General features: G+C 47.0%; 1 protein-coding gene across 4 annotated transcripts in view; it reads right to left on the bottom strand.

Annotated features, from left to right (window-relative positions):
* The window catches only part of TOX (thymocyte selection associated high mobility group box), a 232,783-nt gene that overhangs the window by 101,303 nt on the left and 106,361 nt on the right, over window positions 1-25,119 (bottom strand). For all 4 annotated transcript variants that reach the window (XM_064170508.1, XM_064170507.1, XM_064170511.1 and 1 more), the window contains exon 2: window positions 7,207-7,272. In XM_064170508.1, the coding sequence (XP_064026578.1) occupies window positions 7,207-7,272 (66 nt within the window). The remainder of the gene's footprint in view (window positions 1-7,206; window positions 7,273-25,119) is intronic.

The raw sequence follows: 25,119 nt of genomic DNA on the forward strand, positions 1-25,119 counted from the left end.
TGCCCCTCAGCAGTGCTGGGTCCAGCTCTGGAGTCCTCAGCACAGACAGGGACTTGCTGGAGACCAGGGCAATGATGGGAGGGCTCAAAGCCCTCTGCAATGAGGACAAGTTGAGAGCTGGGGTTATTCAGCCTGGACAAGAGAAGGCTCTGGGAAGACCTTCTGGTGGCCTTTCAGTACTTAAAGGAGACTTATGAGAAAGATGGAAAGACTTTTTACCAAGACCTGTAGAAACAGGACAAGGGAAAATGGTTCTAAACTACCCTACCTGTAGCCAAAAAATAGACTGACTGTGGAGAAACATTTTCAACTAACAAGCAAAAGCTTTTCAACCTCTGGGCAGCACTGGCCTGGAATTCAGGGACCTGTGGGATTACACTGGATCACAGAGTGATTCTGCATCTAAGAATGCTGCTTTCTGTGAGCCAGCTCCTGCCCTGCTCAGCTGACTGTGGCTCTAGAAGACAGTAAAGGAGAGCCATATCTCCTGGCAGGAATGAGATGCAGCATCCCAAGGCACCTACAAGGAAGGACCAATACAGAGCAAGAGAGGGCTTCTATTTTGTATCCTGTATTCATCCATGCCATGTGTATATGGCAAGGAAAGGCAGGGGGAACCCTTTAGATTCCTGTTAACATAAAAAATACCTCTGCTGGATCTCATTCTATCTGATTTCACCCTGGAGCTCAACAGGACAAAGCAGTTTTGATATCCACAGTACATACTGTATACCAAAGAGCAGACATCTCATACACAGCTTCCCAGCACAGCTGTGGGAAGAAGGCAAACACCATCTCTGTGCACACAGCATCCCTCCCTTTGCCTCAGGTAGTGATTTTCTTCCCGCCGAGGCAACAGGGGCACTGCCCCAAGCCACCAGCCCTTCCATTTGGATGATGCAAGAGATTCGTTACCCTTAACATTAGGAAAGCTACAAAAGCACCAAGGTTTTGTGCAAGCTAGTCCTGAATTGCAGTCAGCAAGGAGAGCAGGAAGAAATGTAAAATAAAGAACATCATTTTACACTGTGCTGAGCGTGGCCCACAAATTACAGGAGGAGGAACTGCAGGGAGAACAATTCATCTCCCAGGTTCCAATTAGAGGTGTGGGGAGATTGTGTTTGGGAGAATTTGAAATGCAGAGCAGCTGTGGCATGGTTGTATTTTACCATGATAAATATTTTCAGATCAAAGTGTAATTAGTAGTGAAAGTGTCATACAGCTCTACTAGGTGGGGTTGTTAATGTGGCTGGCAGAACTCGTTTAGGAGGTGCCTGCAGTGCGGAGTCCTCTACTACATACATCACAACCCAAACCACAGCACTTAGACTTATAAATAAAATGTACACAGAGACAACATTGCCAAACAGCCTTTTGGGACAGTTTAAAAGAATATCATTAATTTTTACTGTATACTTATACCTCTGGCTCAGTTCCAGCACTGCCTTTCTGTAAGGAAAATCATTGCGCGTCTAGAATTATGCTGTTTGCTTGCAGCAACATCACAGCAACAGTAGTGAGCCATATGTTGCTACTTAGCAACTTAGTCTGGAAGTCCCAGAGCATGTACTGATTTGAAAATTGAACAGAAATGATAATTGTTGAGGGATGCTGTGAGGCAACTCGTCTTGGATTACCAAGCTACGCAGATGTTTGATGTTATATGGCTAAAGGAACAGAACTCTCTTTTTCCCATCCGATGGCTGAGCTTTTATTTGTGTGAGCCTAAAGGGTATGCATTGATTAAAACACTTAAAATAACACAAGGTGATTTGGTTTTTTTAATGGATGTGAATGCTTTGCAGTAAACAGGAAAGAACTGGAGCGGGTGTCAGTGTGCATCAGGACCCCAGAAATCCTGCCTCTATAGGCAGATATTGCAGGAGGAGGATTAGGATTCTTCAGGAAGGGTTGTCAAGTCCTGGAACAGGCTGCCCAGGGCAGTGGTGGAGACTCTATCCCTGGAAAGGTTTCAAAGCCATGGAGATGTGGTGTTGAGGGTCATGGTTTAATGGGGATCTGGCAGAGCTGGGATAATAGGGTCAGACTTTATAATCCAAAAGGTCTTTTCTAGTCAAAATGATTCTGTGATTCAGAGACAGCCTAATGGAAACACCTAGACCTAGTGTGCTGGAAGGTGTCCAGAGAAGGGCTACAAAGCTGGTGAAAGGCCTGGAACACAAACCCTGTGAGGAGAGGCTGAAGGAGCTGGGGGTGTGCAGCCTGCAGCAGAGGAGGCTCAGGGCAGAGCTCATTGCTGTCAGCAATACCTGAAGGGAGGCTGTGGCCAGGTGGGGTTGGGCTCTTCTGCCAGGCAAGCAGCAACAGAAGAAGGGGACACAGCCTCAAGCTGTGCCAGGGGAGGTCTAGGCTGGATGTTAGGAGGAAGTTGTTGTCAGAGAGAGTGATTGGCATTGGAATGGGCTGCCCAGGGAGGTGGTGGAGTGGCTGTGGCAGGAGGTGTTGAAGCCAAGCCTGGCTGGGGCACTCAGTGCCATGGTCTGGTTGGTTGGGCAGGGCTGGGTGCTAGGTTGGACTGGCTGAGCTTGGACCTCTCTTCCAACCTGCTTGATTCTATGATGCTATGACTTGACCTGCCAACCTGTCTCCCAAGCAAACCATATCAGAATCTGAGATTAGGAAGTGATGCCTGTGTCTGGCTCAGCCAGCATAATCAGAGCTTGGATTCAAGTTTTGCTGGGACTGTGCATCTCCTAACAGATGAGATTTGTATTTCAGTTAACAGATGTGCATCCATCAAGGAAAAGATGAAATCACTCCTAACACTGACAGGATTCAAAACCTCATCTCTGATCTTGCAAGGCAATGGCCAAGTTCCTGAGGGTGGGAAGGAGCTTTCACTTCCCTTGCTGAGGTCATCGTGAGGTTTTCAACTGAAACAATTCCATGCTTCCATGGAACTTCAAGGCCCATGGGAAGAGCAATGAAAATGGACCCAGAAGCAAACAGTGGATGAAGTGACTAGGCTTTCCTCTGAATACTTTCTCATCTTTTCCTGCACAACTGTATCTTTTACATCCTACAACAGCTGGGAGGAAAATGAACAAACAGTCCTGGAAACAGGGATCAGAAAAACAGTCACATCCTTTCCTCTTTTTTCTCCTTCCACAATAAGCCTACACTACTGTACAAGCTTTGTTTTCAGAGCAATGAATGCCAGAATCTTTCCAAGGCTGATGGCTTCTGTCAGAAGCACAGGAGGCTGCTGGACCAGCAGGCATTTGGTAATACTGTGCCTGGCTGCTGAGCTTCCTCTTGCCACATGGGTCCCAAAGAGCAGATTGCTGATACCCACTTCTGAGTTTTGAACTCCACCTGGGCAGCCAGGAACTCAAAAGCTCAGCTTTGCCACAGTGAGACATTTCAGTTTGTAAGACTTTTCTTGGTTCCAGCCCTTAATAAGCATTCATAGATTCAGAAAATCATTTTGGTTGGAAGAGACCAAGTCCAGCTGCTAACCCAGCGCCTCCAGGTCACCACCAAACCATATCACAGAATCACAGAATCAGTCAGGGTTGGAAGGGACCACAAGGAGCAGCCAGCTCCAACCCCCCTGCCATGGGCAGGGACACCTCACACTAGAGCAGGTTAGCCACAGCCTCATGGAGCCTGGCTTTAAACAGCTCCAGAGATGGGGCCTCAACCATCTCCCTGGGCAACCCATTCCAGCCTCTCACCACTCATGCTCAAGAACTTCCTCCTCACTTCCAGCTCTGCTCCATTCCCCCCAGTCCTGTCACTCTCTAACAGCCTAAAAAGTCCCTCCCCAGCTTTTTTGTAGCCCACTTCAGACCCTGCAAGGCCACAAGAAGGTCACCTGGGAGCATCCTCTGCTCCAGCCTGCACAGCCCCAACTCTTTCAGTCTGTGCTCACAGCAGAGCTGCTGCAACCCTCTGAGCATCCTCCTGGCCCTTCTCTGGGCACATCTCCACAGCCCTCTTGTAACAGGGGCTCCTGCTGACTGCAGTACTCCAGGTGGGGTCTCAGCAGAGCAGAGTAGAAGTGGAGAATCACCTCCCTGGCCCTGCTGGCCACACTTCTGCTGCAGCCCAGGCCCTGGTTGGCTTTCTGGGCTGCAAGTGCACACTGCTGGCTCACGTTGAGCTTCTCCTCCGGGCTCCTGGATTCGTGCTTGGGATGTCCCTCAGCACCTCATCTACAACATTCAGGAGTTTCTGTCATCTTTGAGTTTGGAAGTGTTACATTTGATGGATTTTTTTCCTCCCCTTTTGAGACAAAAATCATTTGCACATAAAATATCTAAGCCTGGATCTTTAGAAGTACTCTGAGTACATTACTTACACCAAACCCAGCCTTAGCTGCATCCATAGCTTTGAGAATCTGGGCCTTGTTAGCACATGTAGAAACCCCATAAAAGATTAAAACCTTATACTCTTAATTTTTCAACGTGCCCCTTAAATTATTCAAGCTACATGCATACACACTACCAAAACATCAACAGCAGAAAAGTCATTCTGATGCATAATGTGGGGTTGCAATTCTTGATTCAAAACTCTTTAAGACAGACCTAATGGCTCTCTGAAAGGTAGCAGCTGCCTTATAACAGCAATCAGTCACAGAGTTTGTACTTCTACTCTTTCCAACAAATTCAATTAGCCCTTGCACTTCAAAACCCTTAAGGCATAAATGAGATGATAGGAGGCTGCTTTAATCTAATAGTAATACTAAAACTTGTCAGCACAGGTTTTGGATTAATGGTTAGAGAAAAATTAATAATATAATTTTTCATTTTTTAATCAAACAGTTCCATTCTAAACTACCTCTGGATCTCGGAGGGTTCTTAGCTGAATAAGTTCAATCACACACAAATCCTAAGCAAGAAGCACAGCTGCTTGCTGAAGGTATTCCAGAATAACTCGAGCAGAAGGCTGGGAAGGAGGATGGTGGAAGAACATTTCATGGAGTCATAGAAGCAACCAGGGTTGGAAGGGACCACAAGGATCAGCCAGCTCCAACCCCCCTGCCATGCCCAGGGACACCCTACTCTAGAGCAGGCTGCCCACAGTCTCAGCCAGCCTGGCCTTAGACACCTCCAGGCATGGGGGCTCTTCTCTGGACACTCTCCAGCATCTCCAGATCCCTCTTGTCCCAGGGGCTCCAGAACTGACTGCAGTACTCCAGGTGGGGTCTCAGCAGAGAGAAGTAGAACGGGAGAATCACCTCCCTGGCCCTGCTGGCCACACTTCTCCTGCTGCAGCCCAGGCTCTGCTTGGCTTTCTGGGCTGCAAGTGCACACTGCTGGCTCCTGTTGAGCTTCTTGTCCAGCAGCACCCCCAAGTCCCTCTCCTCAGGGCTGCTCTGCAGCCACTCACTGCCCACCCTGGAGTTGTGCTTGGCATTGCCTTGCCCCAGCTGCAGGACCTTGCACTTGGTCTTGTTGAACCTCCTGAGCTTGGCTTGTGCCCACCTCTGCAGCCTGTCCAGATCCCTCTGGATGGATCCCTGCCCTCCAGCCTGGCTGCTGCACCACACAGCTTGGTGTGGTCAGCAAACTTGCTGAGGCTGCACTCAGTGCCACTGTGCACGGCAACAACAAAGACTGTCTCACACAACCTTCTGCCTTCCTGCCCTCAAATGAACCTGTGGACCTGCAGAATCTCACTCTGTGAAGACACTGAAGCTCTGAGTGGACTGGCACTTTCCAAAGCTGTCGATTCCTGAATGACACCCTGCCCATCTACACACATTTCCCATGTGTGCAAGCTTATTTCCCACCTCACACCAACCCACAGGGCCGAGTCATAGGTTGGACTGGATGATCTTGGAAGTCTCTTCCAACCTGGTTGATTCTATGATAAGAGCCACTTCATCCTACTGGTGCTGTCAGAAAGAAGTACACCAGGTAAGCCACTGCTGAGCCTGAGACACTGCATGACCTAGACTACAGATCTGATTATTCAGGGCAATTTCTGATACAGTCTAACCTGACCTGCACCATCACCACAATCATTTATTAATATGGAATTGGCTGAAGCACAAAAGTACATGAAAGTTTCTCTCCTATATATAGATATAACTAAAGGAAGAAAAACCCCACCAAATTAAAAACTATTTTTGCTTTTTAAGAAGCATTTAACCCCCTTCTCAGGAATCACAGAATTAACCAGTTTGGAAGAGACCTCTAGGATCATTGAGTCCAACCTGTCACCCAGCCCTGGCCAATCAACCAGACCATGGTTCACTTTTGGGCACCTCACTCCAAGAAAGACATTGAGGCACTGGAGCATCTCCAAACAATCATAGAATCAACCAGGTTAGAGACTTTCAAGCTCATCCAGCCCAACCTAGCACCCAGCCCTGGCCAATCAACCAGACCATGGCACTAAGTGCCCCAGCCAGGCTTGGCTTCAACACTTCCAGGCATGGCAACTCCACCACCTCCCTGGGCAGCCCATTCCAACGCCAATCACTCTCTCTGCCAACAACTTCCTCCTAACATCCAGCCTAGAGCTCCCCTGGCACAGCTTGAGACTGGGTCCCCTTGTTCTGTTGCTGGGTGCCTGGCAGCAGAGCCCAACCTCACCTGGCTGCAGCCTCCCTTCAGAGTTCTAGAGGAAAGGTGGAGGATTTTTCAATGTACAGCTGCTACCACAATTCAGTGTGCAGGGTTCTCCGAAAAGGAAAGGGCTCAAAATTACCTGTAAAGCATCCACATCAAACTCTTTGGGGCTGCAAGTCACAGAGGATGAAGTCATTGCCTCAACCCCCCTGCTAACCATATAACACTGACAAAGTTGCTCAGCCACACCAAGTCAAAAAAGGCAATTCCTCAACCACAACTGGCCTAGGAGTGATCATTAAGGCTATTTGTGATGTGAGTAGCTTCGAATGATTAACTTGTCTGCAGTCAGATAAACAAATAACCTGCACCTGTACAGACTTTATTTCCTGAAGGTAAAACAACTGTTTAGGAAAGATCATGCTGGCAAAACAGCTGCTTGCATTCTGGAGAGGAAACAAGGTAGTGTCTTCCAACAAACGGCGGCTCTGGTGTTTTATCAGCTCTAGCTCATTAACTGGAAACAAGGCTTAAATGCTTTGTTTATCAATTCTGATTATTCCTGATTGCAGCAGTTACTGATAGTGCCACTCATTTGCAACACGACTCTTTGAATTTGTTTAATTACAATTTGAAACAAGGCAGAGAAGATTAATTAACCCACCTGGCTGGCTGGCACATAGTCCTGGCTCGGCTCTGTCATGCTCATGTACATGTTCTCGCCGTCGAACTGCAAAGGGGAAACGACAGCAAACATTCAGCAAGCTCCAAATATTTCATACAAGAGAATCATAGAATCAAACAGGTGGGAAGAGACCTCCAAGCTCAGCCAGTCCAACCTAGCACCCAGCCCTGGCCAGTCAAGCAGACCATGGCACTAAGTGCCCCAGCCAGGCTTGGCTTCAACACCTCCAAAAACAACAACTCCACCTCCCTGGGCAGCCCATTCCAATGCCAATCACTCTCTCTGACAACAACTCCTAACAACATCCAGCCTAGACCTCCCCTGGCACAACTTGAGACTGTGTCCACTTGTTCTGCTGCTGGTTATCTGGGAGAAGAGCCCAACTCCACCTGGCTACAGCCTCCCTTCAGGTAGCTGTAGACAGCAATGAGCTCTGCCCTGAGCCTCCTCTTCTGCAGGCTGCACACCCCCAGCTCCCTCAGCCTCTCCTCACAGGGCTCTGCTCCAGGCCCCTCACCAGCTTTGTTGCCCTTCTCTGGACACCTTCCAGCACCTCAACATCCCTCTTGAATTGAGAAGCCCAGAACTGGACACAGCACTCAAAGTGTGGCCTGACCAGTGTTGAGCACAGGGGCAGAATAACCTCCCTCATCCTACCGGCCACACTGCTTCTGATACAGGCCAAGATGCCACTGGCATACTGCTGGCTCATCTTCAGCCTACTATCTACCAGTACCCCCAGTTCTCAGCACCAACTGCTAAAAAGAAAACACAGACAAAGGAGCCATAAAATAATATTACAGCCTAGTTTTAGAGACTTGTAATTGCTGGCGCGCATCTTGTCTTTGATGTGCCTGTTGTCATCCTTATTGACCCTGGATGTCAGTGATTTGGAGTAATTAGTGCTCTAGTAATTACAGCTAGGGAGCAAGAAATGAATGGTTTCCTTTCATCTGCAATCTGTTTTGAAACAGAATGGCTCATTTTGTGCACCATGTACACACGTTGCTGCTGCTTGTAACGGAGCAGCAGCGAACCACACAGTTACTGGGGGAAGGGAGATGAGAACAGGAGCGGCACTGAAGCGGCTCTTAATGGATTCCAACTTTAGCTTCTGAGCACAACAAGAGTTGGACGTTTCAAAACAAATTAAGCCCCCTCCAATCAAAGTGTTCCCATATCAGAGAGCAGGAAATATGTTCCCAGACAGCTTTCAGACATCTTCATGTACAAAACGGTGTACCTCCTGGCCAGATGGTGCAAGAGGAGGGGTTTGCTCCATGGTGAATAAAGTAAACATTCCTAATCAGATCTGCAAAAGTACCCTTCTGCAAATGATAAATGCCATGCTTGGAAGCCTATACAAAGGAGGTTTGTTGTTTGTTGTGCTATTTTTTTCCCCCTCCCCTCAGCTGCAGTTAAAGTAACAGAGATGCGATAGAAAGGAGTTGATTACAATCTGAAGGCCTAGATGGAAGAGAAACTGTCAAGAGCTGAAGCCTCATCCTGCACCAACACTAAGGAGAATACACCTGCAGACTCCTTACATCATCTGGAAAACCTCCCCCCCCAAGCTCCCATCACAGCCGCTCCACTGGCAGTGCCAACAGGGCAACAGTGCCCACTCAGGAGATGAGGAAAATCTTTTGAAGTAGAAATGAACAGCAGCAGGAATCTCCATCCCCAGCCATCAGCCACAAATTTCCAGCTGTTACGAGGTCTGTTTGAAATAACTTTCACCTGACCCCTTCTGTGAGAGCTTGGAGTGACACATTCTGGACATGAGCCATCACTCTTTGATGCCATAGCAGCTTTCACAAAGTCCCCACTACCGAGCTTGCTCTGCTCCTACAGAAGGTGGCAGTGAAATATCCCACGGACACTTCCCAATCTATGCTGAGCTTCTTGGGCTGTGCTACCTACAAGGTGAAGCACATTCAGCTAGAGCGAGATGGCAAACCATGGCTTTGGCAGATAGCTCCACCAGTTTTTGCTGAGGTGGCTGACAGGATTTCAGCTTCCAGTTGTTCATCCTCTTTCTCTGCCAGAGGCAATGAGACTTGTAACAGCAGCAAGAGAAATGCACAAGTGCCAGCTCCCAGCACAGAGGTTGATCACAGAATGTCAGGGGTTGGAAGGGACCCAAAGAGATCATCCAGTCCAACCCCTCCTGCCAGAGCAAGACTGTACAATCTAACTCAGACCACACAGAAACACATCCAGACAGGCCTTGAAAGGTTCCAGAGAAGGAGACTCCACAACCTCTCTGGGCAGCCTGTGCCAGGGCTCTGCGACCCTCACAGTCAAGAAGTTCCCCCTTGTGTTGAGCTGGAACCTCCTGTGCTGCAGCTTCCATCCATTGCTCCTTGTCCTATCCCAGGGAGCAGTGAGCAGAGCCTGTCCCTTCCTTCCTGAACCCCAGCTCTCAGATAGTTACAAACATTAAGTCTCCTCTCAGTCTTCTCTTCTCCAGACTAAGCAGCCCCAGGTCCCTCAGCCTCTCATCATCAGGCAGTGCTCCAGTCCCCTCATCATCCTTGTAGCCCTCTGCTGGACCCTCTCCAGCAGATCCCTGTCCCTCTTAAGCTGGGAACCCCAAAACTGAAGGCAGTATTCAAAATGAGGTCTCACTAGGGCAAAGTAGAGGCAGAGGAGAACCTCCCTTGATCTGCTGGACACACTCTTCTTAATGCATCCCAAGATCCCATTGGTCCCTCTTGGTCACAAGTGCACACTGCTATGCCATGGATAATTTCTTATCCATCAGCACTCCTGGCCAGAGTTATTTAATAGATAGTCACAGCCTTAAGTCTTAATTTCATGGGAGTGGAAGGCTTATAGCCCAGATCTGCCACAGAGGATAGAGTATTTCCAAAGTTTGATGGAATAGAGATAGTTGGATGAGATCACAAAACCAGGGAGTGATGCTTGCTCCTTCATTGGTTCCTGTTTATGCTTGCCCTTTCAGCTTTCCCACTCAAGAAGGTCCTTGTTTATCAGCATTCAAAGAGTTTGGGAGACAAATTTTTAGCAGCTGGGTTTGTGCACTGGCAAAAATGTGTCATTTCTTCTGCTCAAATGGACAGGTGAAATTCTGAAGACAGCTTTCACAGCCTGCAGTTGGAAACCAAGCACTCAGTGCAAGTCCTGCAGGAGCTCAACTTATTCAGCTTGTCAAGACAAAAGGCTGAAAGGTGCCTTGATCACTACGATTGGTACTTACACCCTGGAAAGATGTCTGATAGCAAGGTGTCAGCCTTCCTGACAGTGGTATAATGAGATCTGGTGTTGAGAAATGGGATGCATAGAAATTCACTCCCAAAATAAGATGCAACTTCCCACTGTAGAAGGTAATTAGGCATTATGGCAACAGCAAACAACTCTTCTTGGGCAGATTTAATTCAAGTTACAGATCTCTCTCGGAAAAGATGCATCCCATATCACACCTTGAGTGCTGTGTCCAGTTCTGGGATCCTCAATTCAAGAGAGATGCTGAGATACTGGAAGGTGTCCAGAGAAGGGCAGCAAGGCTGGGGAGGGGCCTGGAGCACAGCCCTGTGAGGAGAGGCTGAGGGAGTTGTGGTTGCTCAGCCTCAAAAAGAGGAGGCTCAGGGCAGACCTCATTGCTGTCTACAACTACCTGAAGGGAGGCTGTAGCCAGGTGGAGTTGGGCTGTTCTGCCAGGCAGCCAGCAACAGAACACAGAGGGGACACATGTCTTCCAGGTTGGAAGAGACCTCCAAGATCATCCAGCCCAACCTAGCACCCAGCCCTAGACAATCAACCAGACCATGGCACTAAGTGCCTCATCCAGTCTTTGCTTCAACACCTCCAGGGACAGTGCTTCCACCACTTCCCTGGGCAGCCCATTCCAATGCCAATCACTCTCTCTGACAACAACTCCCTCCTAACATCCAGACTAGACCTGCCCTAGCACAGCTTGAGGTTGTGTCCCCTTGTTCTGTTGCTGCTTGCCTGGCAGAGGAGTCCAACCCCACCTGGCTATAACCTTCCTTCAGGTAGCTGTAGACAGCAATGAGGTCTGCCCTGAGCCTCCTCTTCTGCAGGCTGCACACCCCCAGCTCCTTCAGCCTCTCCTCATCAGGCTGTGCTCCAGGCCCCTCACCAGCATCATCTTTCAGCTGATCCCATTTTCTGGACTTCTGCTCATCACTTGTTGCTCCCAAGCTTATTGTCACCAAATCTGTACTCACAAGAAGTTTCCCTAAAGTATTTTTTTTCCCCATAAATCCCACAAATGTTTCTCAATTTGTTTGCTGCTCTTAGATCTGCCTACTTGATCAGTGCCTTGCTGCTAGTGGTGCCAAAACCTTGGATCTCAGCCATTCCTATTCATTGCCCTCTATTTAGCTCTGAAACGCTACCACGGTTTGTGGGCTTAATATCAGCATGTATCAACGAAACTGAAAACCAAAGTACAGCTAAAGTTAAACTTCCTGGCCTTTTGGCTTGGCTTGAAATGAGAAATTACTTTCTGCAACACTTTGGCTTCATTTGTTAGGGGAAACTCTGAGAAAAAAAATATATTGATGCATAATGTGTGTACAGTCTGAGTGACCTGCTACCAGCCGAGAAACACCCAGCAGCTGCTTGATTTATTGCTTCATTTCTTCAATATTTAAACCTGGAGTTCAGGCACTGCAATCTTTGGCATCTGCTCGTTAGAAGCATCCTTAAGATGCTGTGGAATTCAAGAAGGTTGGATGAAATGTGTGGGTTTTGGTAGCGTTTCTACGTGCAGGATGTGGACTGTAAGATATTAGCCGATTCCAGCACTGTTGCTGTCTTAGTACTTGCACTGCATTTGCAGCTCTATAGATGATCATCTGCTCTTAGCCACCTGCAGTGTGGGGCATGGCTTGGCTTCAGATATGAGCCTGAAAACTCAGCTCAAGGGATGAAGCACATACAGAGGCACTTGCTACAGCAGGTATTGCCAGGAGATGCCTCCTTCAAGTTCTCAATGTTCACAGAAAAGTGAAATTATGATACCACAATAAAACTAAATGCTTACTTCAGCACTGAATTGTTTATTCACCATCCCCTTTCCCAACTACCGAAGAAGCATGGTGCACAGATGATCTGTAAATCCCACCCCAGCCAAAAAGGAGCACACAGGCCTCCAACAACAAGCAGCTCAGTGACACGGATGCAGCACATAATATCCGTGCCCAACTTGCCTAAATCTAACCAACCAACATGCAAATGATAATAGAATGGTTTAGATTGGAAAGGACCTCAAAGCTCAGCCAGTTCCAACCCCCTGCCATAGGCAGGGACACCTCCCACCAGAACAGGTCTCTCTCAAGGCCTCATCCAACCTGGTCCTGAACATCTCCAAGAAGGGAGCATCCACAACCTGCCTGAGTGACCTGTGCCAGTGTCTCACCACCCTCACTGCAAACAACTTCTTCCTATCATCCAGTTTAAAATCTCCTCTCTGCCAGTTCAAATCCATTCCTCCTGCTCCTGTCATTACTAGCCCTTGTCAGTAGTCCCTCCCCAGCTCTCCTGGAGCCCCCTTCAGATACTGGAACACTACTCCAAGGTCTCCTCCGTCTTCTCTTCTCCAGGCTGCACAGCCCCAACTCTCTCAGCCTGTTACCCATAGCAGAGCTGCTGCAGCCCTCTCAGCATCTTGGTGGCCTCCTCTGCACTGGCTCCAACACTTCCATGTCCTTCTTGTGCTGGGGGCTCCAGAACTGCACCCAGGGCTCCAGGTGGGGTGTGAGGAGAGCAGAGCCAAGGGGCAGAATCCCCTCCCTTGCCCTGCTGCCCACACTGCTCTTGCTGCAGCCCAGCACAGGGTTGTGTCTGGGCTGCACTCACACTGCAGGCTCCTGTTGTGATTTTCATCACCCCAGACCCTCAGGTCCTTTTCCTCAGGGCTGCTCTCAGCCATTCCCCACCCAGCCTGGAGTTGTACTTGGGACTTCACTCACCCAGGTGCAGGACCTTACACTTGGCCTTGTGGTAAGCTGAGAAAAACAATGTCTGACAGTTTGGTCAGCTGCAAGATCCTGCTCTTGTTTTTCCCAAGTTTCTAAACCAAGCCCTTAAATCCTGGACATGGACTTTAAATAATGTCACCTTTTTTGGCATGCTTTGTAACACAAGGCTCTGCAGCAGAGCATCTTCCAACAACTTTCCTCCTCAACAGTTTCACTCCACCTTGAAACCAGTGAGATCTACGTAACCTATCCAGATCAGACTGAGTTAGATCATCAGATACAAACCCAAAGATGCCTCCAACCACCAGATTTTTCCATCCAGATTACACTCCATGCCTTCAAAGTTGCTTCATTTTACTCATCATCCCCAGGTCTGTAAGAACACTGCATCCCCTAAACTTCCCTGCCACTCACTGTGCTTGATTTCAAGCAAAGCGATGCACAAGCATCACTTAACCCGCGGATGATTCACCCAAACAGAGCAGAGGGAGCACAAAGGCAGGCAGGTAAATGAACTGTCTTTTATGAGCCTATGTGTGATGTGTACATATCAGATGACATCTCATCTAAAGCTTTCCCAATGTGTCTCCAAGATCCTTCAGTATCATTAAGGGCAGGTGTCAAAATCCCTCAATTTAGCCTATTAAAACTGAATGCTGATACAATATTCTGATGTGTGATAATAACTACTCCTGACAACATTCCCTTTCTTATCAAAGTGTGACTGCATGAGAAGTTTGGGTGGGAGCAAACAGAGACTATGACTGCACTGTAATATAAAAGGACATAGAATGTGAGCTGGTTTGAATAGAGATTCAGAATTGCATCATAGCAATTGGTATAAATAAACCACACAGGTAACACTGTAGCATGGCCCTTTGGAATCCCCCTTACAATAATAACTCTTTGCAAGACAAGTTCTAATGCTCACAAAATCCCCAAGTGCTGCTACTAAATGCAATTTACTCATGGAAGTTAGGAGCATAATTACATAAACATTGGCTGGCTGCTGCTGACGCAAGAGCTCAGCGCATGTCCAGAGTGGGAAGGTTGTTCTACCAAGCAAGGATTTACCCAGACATCCAAATGTGGCTTTTGCCTGCCACGAGCATGAGATCACATCAGACTTATACCCTGCAGTCCTGGCCAGGAAGCCCAAGTTCATCTCCTGTAGGCTGCAGGAAACTCCAGCAGCATTTCCCACGGCTCTGCTGCAGCACAGCTTGTGAGAAAGCATTTTGTGTCCATCTCTTATGTGCTTCTTTAAATGAAAAACACCCAACGTGGCATGTGGCACAAAGGCACTATAACCAGGTGGCACAGACAGAGCAAAGTGTCTCATGGTGACAGCAAGCCAAATACTCTTCATCACAGAAGAGTTTGGAAGGCCAAAAGAAAGCTGCGAGGAGGCAGGAGAATCCCTGCCCCAGTCCTGCTGGCCACACTAGTTCTGATCCAAGCCAGGATGCTGGTGGCCTTCTTGGCCACCTGGGCACACACTGGCTCATATTTAGCCAGCTATTAACCATCTTTTCCACTGGGCAACTTTCCAGCCACAGCCTGTAGTGTGGCATTGGAGGTTTCATGACCCAAGTGCAGGGCCCCAGGCTTATCCAACCCAGACCTAGCATTGTGTTCCTCAAGCTGACTTCATGGCTGTCATGGTGAGAAAGAGGAGGAACCAGAGGGCTTGCTGAGTACCTTCTGAAAGGTGGCAGGCTGGCTGAATATCTAAATATACACTGGTAGTTAAAACCTGAGTGATGGCTCTGCAGCATTTGTGTTTTTGCTGCACTTAATCGAGGTTAATGTGGAACCAGAGAGGAGGTGAAGGGGAGTGTTTAGCTCCCTGCTTGGAGCCTGCATGTGTCAATGCCTGACAGAGCCTTGAAGTTGTTCTGCTGCACGCAGAGCTCCAGCTGAATGAGGTTACAGTGCTGAGCACAGCAGGCTCAGAAAAGTAGGATCAGATTGATAGGAGGAGTGGCAGAGTCCAGGCACAGCAGAGTGTATCAAAGACAGCCCAGGGGAGAGCGGGTACTGTATTAGTCCTTTGTGTGCCTTTAAATGGAAGGCACTGAGCATGCAGAGATGAACCCTGAACCTTCTCAGTTGGGCTCCTGCTCCTTTTAACCTTGGGTGTTAAATAAAGCAAAATGAAATCGAATAAATAATAAAATAACCCCAAAACTCAGCACAGGGCAGTCTGGACTCCTATGCTAAACTCTCTCTTGCATATGGAACACTCTTTAAATAAACACACCCAGATCAAAGTGGCCAGTGCCAGTGCCATTATTTTACTCAATCCAGACTAAGTTACAGATGCAGCCACCCACAGGGATAATTGGGTGATAAGGTGGAGAGGTTTGAACAACTAAGATTAGATCTTTCTTCTTCTACCCACAGCAGTCAAGGAAATTTGTTTAACCTGCTAGGCTGGTATGTTCCAACCCCAACACATGTGGCCACTTTGATGACAAAGTCTGATCCCTGCATCAGGGTAGGTGAAGGGAATTGTGCCAGTGCCAATTGGACAGGAACAGCAACAGGTAGATTGGTAAGGTAATAGGACACTCCTTGCTTTGGCTTACAGAGTCAATTTTGTCAATATTATAGAATCAGAACCCCAGCATGGTGGAGGCTGGAAGTGACCTCTAGATATCATCTAGTCCAATACCCCTGCCAAAGCAGGATCACCCACAGCAGGCTGCCAGGGATCACATCCAGGCAGGTTTGGAATCTCTCCAGAGAAGGAGACTCCACAACCTCTCTGGGCAGCCTGCTGCAGTCTTCTGTCATCCTCACAGGAAAAAAAAAACATGTTTAGGAAGTTCCTTTCCATCACTGGAAAGAGCCTGGCCCCATCCTCCTGACACTCAGCCTTTATTTATGAGCATTCATCTCTGCCTCAATGTTTCAAATGGTAGTTATGCAATAGAACACAAGAAAGCTTAATCAAGATGACCTACAGAAAGCTGACAGATGACTAAACCCCAATTTTTGAGTACCCACATGCAGAGCCTCCTGTGTTTCCACACATGGACCTTGGTGAATGAGCTTTGCACAACTAGGACAACACCATTCCCTTGCATGACTAGAGCAAGAGCTGTGTGCAGGGACCCATGGACAGAATTTGACCCCCTCTGTTATTTATAGAGTGCATGAGGTGTACATAGTTCTTGTGGGAAAGTATCTCTGCTTCTGCAGAAATCAAATGGGCCAGAGAAACACCACAAGCAAAACACCCCCAACAAAAGCACAAGCAAAACTCCATTACTTCTCTCCAAACTTCTATGACAGAGGGTCTGGATAATGAAAATGAAGGTAACAGCTACCAGGTCACTAGAACACCTCTCCTGAATACTGCTTTGCCTCACCTGCAGTGCTGCATCCAGCTCTACACCCCTCACCAGCAAAAAGACATGGACCTGATGGAGTGTCAAGCTGATCCACTGTCAGAGCAAAGTCTGCAGTATTCTACCCCAAAATAGGTCATGCAAGAGTAGATGTGGTTAAAAACATTCTAAATGTTACTGAAAAGCAGAAGAGGAAAAGTTGGTTTAATTCCCCCCCCCCCTTATCAACTTCAGTGAAGACATCCTTGACGTAATGAAATCACTTATCAGTTCTCAACAATCCTAAGTGCTCTCTACACCTTTCCAGATCAAATGTGACCTTCAAGCTTACAGTTCATTTTATGACTAAATTATTCCACCACTGTTTTCATCTTTTGTTTCTAGTTTGTCACCAGCACTCCTAACAGCTGCTTTCTTTTTTGGTTAGAGCCTTCAACACCATTTCCTTTAGACAGGTTGTAGATTTTAACAGAAAAAAACAGCCAAGCCTGTGCAGATATATTTCAACTTTTTTCTTCCTTTGGAAGAGCTAAAATACAAAATTATGGTTGTGCCTGACACTGCCTTACCAAAACTCTTCGGAGATGAAAAATGTTTCTCCCCCCTCCTCCTCCCTGTTTGAAGAAAGAGTGCTCCGAGCTGGCTGCTGCTTTCTCCATCAGCAGACTCACAATCTATTACTGCTGTACATTGCTCACAGCAAACTAGAGAGCAAAACTTACTCAACCTTGGCATTTCTAGCACCACAGCCATTGCCTTTCCAAGAGGCCATGCATTATCAGTCATGTGCTGGGAGGAGGCTCCCCAGGCAGGCAAGTCCATCCCCTGAATAATGGCAGTGTAGGTTTCACAAAGCATCCACAGAAGCTTATTGTCAAGTCCTGCTTTGGCTACAACTCCAGGCATAGTATTTCCATGCACTTTCCCCTTGCTGTTCCAACTCCTCAACAGTTTTACTGGTTTATCTTAACACCTTGCTCCACCCTTCCAGTCTGCTGAGACTAATGACCCCTACCTTTTAACAGCACTCATGAACACACACAAGGACAGATGCTCTGTCCTCCAGGATACCTTCTGTACAATTCTTGAACCTTCTCTAGCAACATGGGCTTTTTAAATCATAGCATCACAGAATCATGTCAGCTGGAAAAGACCTCTAAGATCATTGAGCCCAACTGTTGACTAATGCCACTGTGCCCTGAAGTGATGTGCCTACATGTTTTTAACCCCTCCAGGGGTGATGACCCCACCACCTCCCTGGGCAGCCTGTTCCAATGCCTGACCACTCTTTCAATAAAGAATTTTATCCTAACATCCTAAAAGCTCTCCCAGTGCAACTTGAAGTTATTTCCACTTGTCCTATTGCCAGTTACTTGCGAGAAGAGACCAACCCCCACCTCACAGTCTCCAACAGGTTTTTATCTGTAGCCACTTCCCATTACTGATGTCCCTTTTCACCACCTCATGTGCTGTCCAGAAGGAAAGTAGTGCTCTAGCTAGCCATGGACAAATCCAAGCAGGTTCTCCATTCCCAGGGTTTATCCAAGTATGCATCAGTCTCTTCCTCCCTCCACTGCTTATTTAGAGGCTTTGATTTTCCCTATTCCCAAAAAGATGAAACCTCTGAAAGCTTATCATAGGATCAACCAGGTTGGAAGAGACCTCCAAGATCATCCAGTCCAACCTGTTAGTCCTATCCAATCAACTACATCATGGCACTAAGTGCCTCATGCTTCTCCTGACCTACAGAGTAGCATGGCCCATGCTGGGGATACCACCCTGCACCTCCTCCATGCAGCATGAGGCTCCTACCCCTAGCCCACCCAGTCTGGCCACCCTGGCAGCTTTCAGCCCCGCTGCCTTCTCCAGCCTCCCCAAGGGATGTCGGACACCAGAGCCACAAACTGGGGGAGTCATCTCCCCACATCACTTTCTAAAGTTACTTGAAAAGGTCACTTCCAGCTCAAACCATTCTATGATGTGGGCTTGAATTCATCTGTCTCCCATCTTGAGGGCACTCTCTCACAGGACATTATTTCATAGAATCACTCAGGATTGTAAGGGACCCACAAGGATCATCCAGCTCCAACCCCCCTGCCATGCCCTGGGACACCCTACCCTAGAGCAGGCTGGCCAGAGCCTCATCCAGCCTGGCCTTAAACACCTAGGACATTTCCTGGCATCATCCTTTGCAGAAATCACATCCTGACCCTGAGAAATTCCAAAGGAAACCTGAGAACCCCCTGGCAGCTGGGGGTTTTCCCAGTGTTTCCAACTGGCCCATGGCACCCCCCCTAACAAGCAGCCCCTCTGAACACAGGAGCATCTGTTTACAACGCAGCGCTTCTGCTTCCCGCAGCGCAGCCTGCGCCTGGGCGCGCTGAAATAGAAGCAGGAGTTGGCGTTTGCTAATCTTGCCATAATTATACCAATCTCTGTTCTAAGCACTGTTAATGAGCTAACATCATTTTTCAATAAATGTGTAACAATGTGATTAAAGCTTGATGGAGCTGTTCTTAGGCTTACGAGGCAAAACCGGCTTCTTATTAGCTTTTGATTCTTTTTCTCCCCCACAGCATCGCAATAAGTTGCTCCTGGTTTTACCCAGTTGTGCAATAATTGCTGTTTAAACTTCAGCAATCTCACAGCCTAGTCAGGCTCTTGGGCTGTTTTATTAATCAAAGTACTCTAAAACAGTAATATCATGGAAAATATGCCTCATCCTTTAAGTGCCCCATATTATATTCCCTCACCTCTCTGTATAAGCTACTGAATTATTAATATACCATCCCCTGGATTTGATAAAACCTGTGATGAAAACCATCATAATCTTCTAGGCCTAAAGACCATTAAATGAGTGCACATTAAACTTGAAATAAATGGCTTGAGTAATTTGGGCTTTAAAATGGTCTTTGCGTTTGGAAGGCTGAAATGTTAAGTTTCAAGATTAGTTTCAAGGTGATGAAACAACCCACTGAAAGCTGCAGCTTCAAAGTTCACACCTAAAGATTGCCTCTCTCCCATACAGACTCAGAATGAACCTTCTTCACATGGTCAAGCTCATTTCCAAACTCAACTTTTCCAGTCTAGAGTAACTTAGCTCTGTGTTTGTTATGTCATAAAAAGGTAAAGAGGGGACAGAGAAAAATCAAGTGGACAAATCATGCTCTAGTTTGCAGATATAAAAGCCCAGCAGAAACAGCTGCATAAACACTACCAAAACCATATCTGGCTATTTAAAGGCACACAAAGCACTAGTTGGGATAATTACACTGATTGATGGAGCAAAGCCTCCTTGATTTAGAGGCAATCCAGAATGAAAGGAGGCTGTAGCCAGGTGGGGTTTGGTGTCTTCTCCCAGGCAACCCGCAACAGAACAAAGGGACACAGTCTCAAGTTGTGTAAGGGGAGATCTAGGCTGGATGTTAGGAGGAACTCTCTCCTGCCAGAAAGAGTGATTGGCATTGGAATGGGCTGCCCAGGGAGGTGGTGGAGTCACCATCCCTGGAGGTGTTGAAGACTGGATGAGGCACTTAGTGCCATGGTTTAGCTGATTGGCTAGGGCTGGGTGCTAGGTCAGGCTGGATGAGCTTGGAGATCTCTTCCAACCTGGTTGATTCTATTCTATGAAACACCTTCTCACAGGCAGTGCCTGCACCAGGGCACTGCTTTGGGTCCATGCTGCTGTAATTCAGTTGATTTCCAACCTAACATTGAGTAGAGCATCTACTGGCCAAGCCCAAGAAATTGAAGCTCTACTTGAGATACAGTTTGCCTCTTCCCCCTCATTTTCAGGGAAGCCATTAGAATGGCTCATGCATTGAGCACATAGAAGACTACCACAAAACAGACTGTTGCTGACACACAAAGACTAAGAGCTTCCAATATTTCACAGAGGCTTCAGAGTCTTCCTAGTTGAACTCATAAATAGCTACTCAGAGCATTACTGCTCCTTCCTGTGCTCCACAGCTCTTGCAATACTCTCAACTTTCCCTTATGTCAGCTCCTGCAAGTCAAAAGCTCAGAACTAATAACAGAGTACAAGAATGTGCCACTGTGAGGTTCATGTTATGATAGAAAATTAATTGGGTGTTTTATTCATTCCCTTCAAACAGTCACTACTGCCTTGGAAAGTGTAAGGTGATTACATTTCCAATATTTCCAGCTCACATTAGTGATACACAACAGGAGTGTTTCGAGGTGGCTAATGGTTTTACTCATCGGCCAGCTTTTGCAGTTCAGAGGTTCTCTTAGCTACACAAGCCCTTACAAGCTAAACCAGAACATTGATTTCAAAGCTGAGGAAGTATTTTCTGCCTTTCAGTGCATCCCTAAAGATCTTTTGTTACCACAGAGCAATGTGAGTTATGGATCTGATTGTATTTCTTCCTGTTAAACACAGCTCCTTGGAACCGTATAAGCAGCTCCTCTTAGGAAGGCGAAGCGAAAGCGGTGTCGTGTGTTACGCTACAGCAGGCGACCCAAGTGCCTTGGGTAGGATTAGCCAACAGATTTATCAAGCAGCCTCTGAGGAAAGCAGAGTTCAAGTCCAGGCTCATCAATAACACGTAAATAAACTGAACAGTTAGCTATAAAGTGGCTACTTTGTCAGACAACTTATTAACCAATAAATGATATGCTCGCTGTGGACAGTGAAAAGGAGAACTGAAGACAGGAAAAGACCACCTGAAAGGAGAGAGAGGAAGGTGCTGTGCTCCCATTTGTGAACTTCACAGGACTACAGATGTCAGGAGCTGGAAGAGACCCAAAGAGATCATTGAGTCCATCCCCCCTGCAAGGACAGGACCATACAATCTAGGTCAGGTCAGACAGGAACACATTCAGAGAGGTCTTGAAAGGCTCCACAACCTCTCTGGGCAGCCTGTGCCAGTGCTCTGGGACCCTTACAGTCAAGAAGTTCCCCCTTGTGTTGAGCTGGAACCTCCTGTGCTGCAGCTCACTTGGCAACTCTCTCCAGCCCACACTGAGAGTCATGTTGCCCAAACAAAGGTGGTTCAACACTTCTCTAGTAAGAAGTCCTTTTTTGTCAGCTGACTGAACACAAATATGTGCCCTTGGTCTGGGGGAGAATAGCTCCCACTTTTCCTATAGACAACTACTGGAGTTTCAACTCCACAAACAGTCATCCCCAGTGGGCATTGTGCCCACTGGGGAGAGGAAAGGGTAGGTGAAGCAGTCAGGCTTACATCTGGTTTACACAACAGGTCTTAAAAGGCAAATCTATGTTAGCAAATGTCAAAACAGGAGACACTTGCTCCTTTCTCTACTAAGTATCAACAAATTCATATTTGATTTCATTTTTTTCCTCCTGTGCTGGCCTGCACTTTTCAGACAGAAAACAAAATGACCAGAGGTAGGAAGGTCTATTGCTGGTTTTTTCCCACCCCCTCAAGCCAGGCAAAACAAAAAACATCTTCATTTAATTTAGGATCAACAAGTAGGCAAGCAAGCTGAGTCCAAATAAAATCTTTTCATGTGCATGTACCAGCCTTAGCTCAGAAATTACCCACATTTGAATTACAGATTTCAGGTTTTAACTCAGAATGAAAATATTTACCTAATATGATGCCTTTCATGCCCAAGCACCCTGAAGTGTTTTGCAAATACTGAGTAAATTCTGCCCTCAATCTGTGTTCAACTTCCCTTAGCTCTAGTAGCCATTTTGAGGGGTGTACAAGAAGACTTCAGGCCTCACCTGTTTTACAAATGGAAAGTTGAGTGACCAGCAAAACCCAGGAGTTCTGCAGTGAGAAGGGGAGAGTGCAGCATCAAGTTTGGGAATACACAAGTATTCTGGCCAGGTGGACAAGCAGCATGGCTGAAGTGGAACTCTGCAGTGATGCTGCTGCATGGTCACTGTGCCTCAGCTAAACAGGATGGATGATTTTAAGACTATTTTCTGTTGTTTCACATTAGTCTCAGTCTAGTGAGCAGTCCTTACCCCTTTACATCTGAGTACCTTGGAAAATGTACCTTTATTTCTTGCCCAAAGGCAGGCAGAGCCTGAAGACTAATGTTCTCCTCCCACTTAGTGAGGGAAACAACTTCTCAGATCCAGAAAGTCACAGTTAGGGCTTTCTGAACCACTCTATCCAGATGTTCCCGAGGTAAGGGGATGACCAGTGCAGGCACAGCAGTGCACAACACAAGGACTAGGATGCAATCTGGATTAGAGGAGGAAGCAGACCTGGGTGGGAAAGACTGCATCTTGCCTGGGAAGCAAAAGAAGAGACTGAAACAGAACAAAGATAAGCATCAAAGCTGAACTTCCAACTCTGGAAGCAGGTTTCCAGGACAGAGCAGCTGAACTACCTGCATGACATCTGTATGTTGTTGGCATTGGCTATAACAGAACTCTAAGACCAGAGTATCAAACTTGAGTGTGCAAGTTGAGAGACAAACCCTAACTACTGCACACCATAAAGTGAATGGGAGGGTATGAAGTCTGCACTACTTCTCTCCAGGACCAGGTGCTCTCTCTGACCTCCATCCCTGAGCAGCTGGAACTGTGCCCTCTCTGACCTCCATCCCTGAGCAACTGGAACTGCTCCACTAAGGCATCAGGAAGCTGCAGCAGAATCCCCATTCTCTGCTTCTTCTGAAGATCAGGGGTAGCTATTATGTAGGAGCCCAAGGATGGCTTTTGCCTCCTGTATGAAAGGGTTCCATTGCCTGGGGGAAACAGCTTAGTGCCTGGGACACTTTTGCCAACAGCAGGAAATGGGTACTGGGTCGTAGGGTACAGATGCAGGCATTTCAATAAGCATTACCTACACAAGCATCCTTGTCAAAACAGCTGTGAAGGGTGCTCCTAGTACGGAATTCCCTTGGTTTCAGGCACCCTAAGGACAGGCTGATGGCACTGCAGTATGAGGTTACTGCACCCCTGCTCACAAAATCAACCTGTCATTGTAGTGCAGACTATCAGTGGAAGGAGAAGGCATTCAGCACAAGGTTTCAGAAGCAAACTAGATTTCTGTGTGGCTGTAGGATGATTTGCACCCAGGTTATGAGGTTTTTGCAGAGCCAAGTGATGTCCTGATCTGTTTCATACAAAACCTAGTTGAAAACATGCTCCTTACAGTGAAGTATGAGGTGGTAAAAGTGTGATTAAGGTGTGCTGGCAATTTTATTTTGGGCAACTTTATGCTGTGCTTTTGAACTTCAACATACAGAATGTTTGGCTCTTTTTCTAGTTGATAGGCTATCAACTTAAGTCTCTACAGACACAGATGTTAATAAACTCACAGACAGTAACAGCAGACAAAGAGGACATGTTGTAATCTCTCTTTAAAAGTAAGTGCAGGAAATCATAATGTATAGTTTGTAATTATGATATCCAAAGAATTTCTGTCCAGTGAAGCCAAAGGAAATTGCTTACCATGGAACTAAGAATGTGATAAAAAGAAAATGAGGCACTGGCCCTGAAGCTCAAAACAGAGTAAATCACACATTGCCTCAAAGAGAAAGGGAGTCTCATTTTTCAGGGAGGAAAAAAACCCTCACACTAATGTTAAAACACAGAACTACTTCATCAGAAGACACAGATTAAGAGTGAACAGAACCAGTTTCAAAACCGCTTACATCATAACCAACTTTTGCACTGATAAGCCTGAAGTCATGGTGAGAATCACTTTCCAGTTCTAAACTGGAACCTCTCTTCCCTACGTGTTACATTCACCCCAGCCAGAGCACTGCTTTAATGAACACAACACAGGACACGTTTCAAAGCTTCTCATCAGCATACCCTTAGAAAAACCCAAGTGAAAATTAACCTTGGGTGGTTTATAGTAAACAAATGCTCAGTGGAGGCAGCAAAAAAAGAACCCAAATCTCCAAGTGTAACTCTCCTTTTAATATCTGCTTGTGTGAACAAGATTTATCCTCTAACAAAGAATTAATCCATGAAAAGCTTCATGAAGCAGTTCCTTGTACTGCTCGCATCTATGGAAGTGATTTCTGGAGCCTTAAGGAAGGTTAATGCACTCTCAGAGTATAATCAATGAGAGCAGCACGAGTTACACAATCTGTGTTCTTTGTCAAATTTAACCACTGTATCACTGCAGAAGATCTTTCCACTGACAGCAGCTTACTGCATGATGGAGATGCTGGAATCCTCCTTACGCTGGTTGTACCTGGCAGGCTATGCTGTGCCTGTGCAATGATAAAAACAAGAACTCTCTGGACAGCCTCCGGCTATCTGCTGCTGCCGCTTCAGCCAGAGGATGGAGCTCACTGGAGGTATATGCAGGAGGAGTTATTTGCAGGAGCCAAATGAAAGTAAAGCAGAACTTGGCAAGTACAGCTCAGAATTATTGTGGAGTCACAGAATGGGTTGGGTGAAAAGAGACACTTCAAAAGCAGAGAATCACAGAAAGAAGCAGGTTGGAAGAGAGGTCCAAGCTCATCCAGCCCAACCTAGCACCCAGCCCTGGCCAATCAACCAGACCATGGCACTAAGTGCCCCAGCCAGGCTTGGCTTCAACACCTCCAGCCACAGCCACTCCACCACCTCCCTGGGCAGCCCATTCCAATGCCAATCA

The sequence above is a fragment of the Pogoniulus pusillus genome, chromosome 34 (assembly GCF_015220805.1).
Source record: "Pogoniulus pusillus isolate bPogPus1 chromosome 34, bPogPus1.pri, whole genome shotgun sequence".
NCBI lineage: Eukaryota > Metazoa > Chordata > Aves > Piciformes > Lybiidae > Pogoniulus > Pogoniulus pusillus.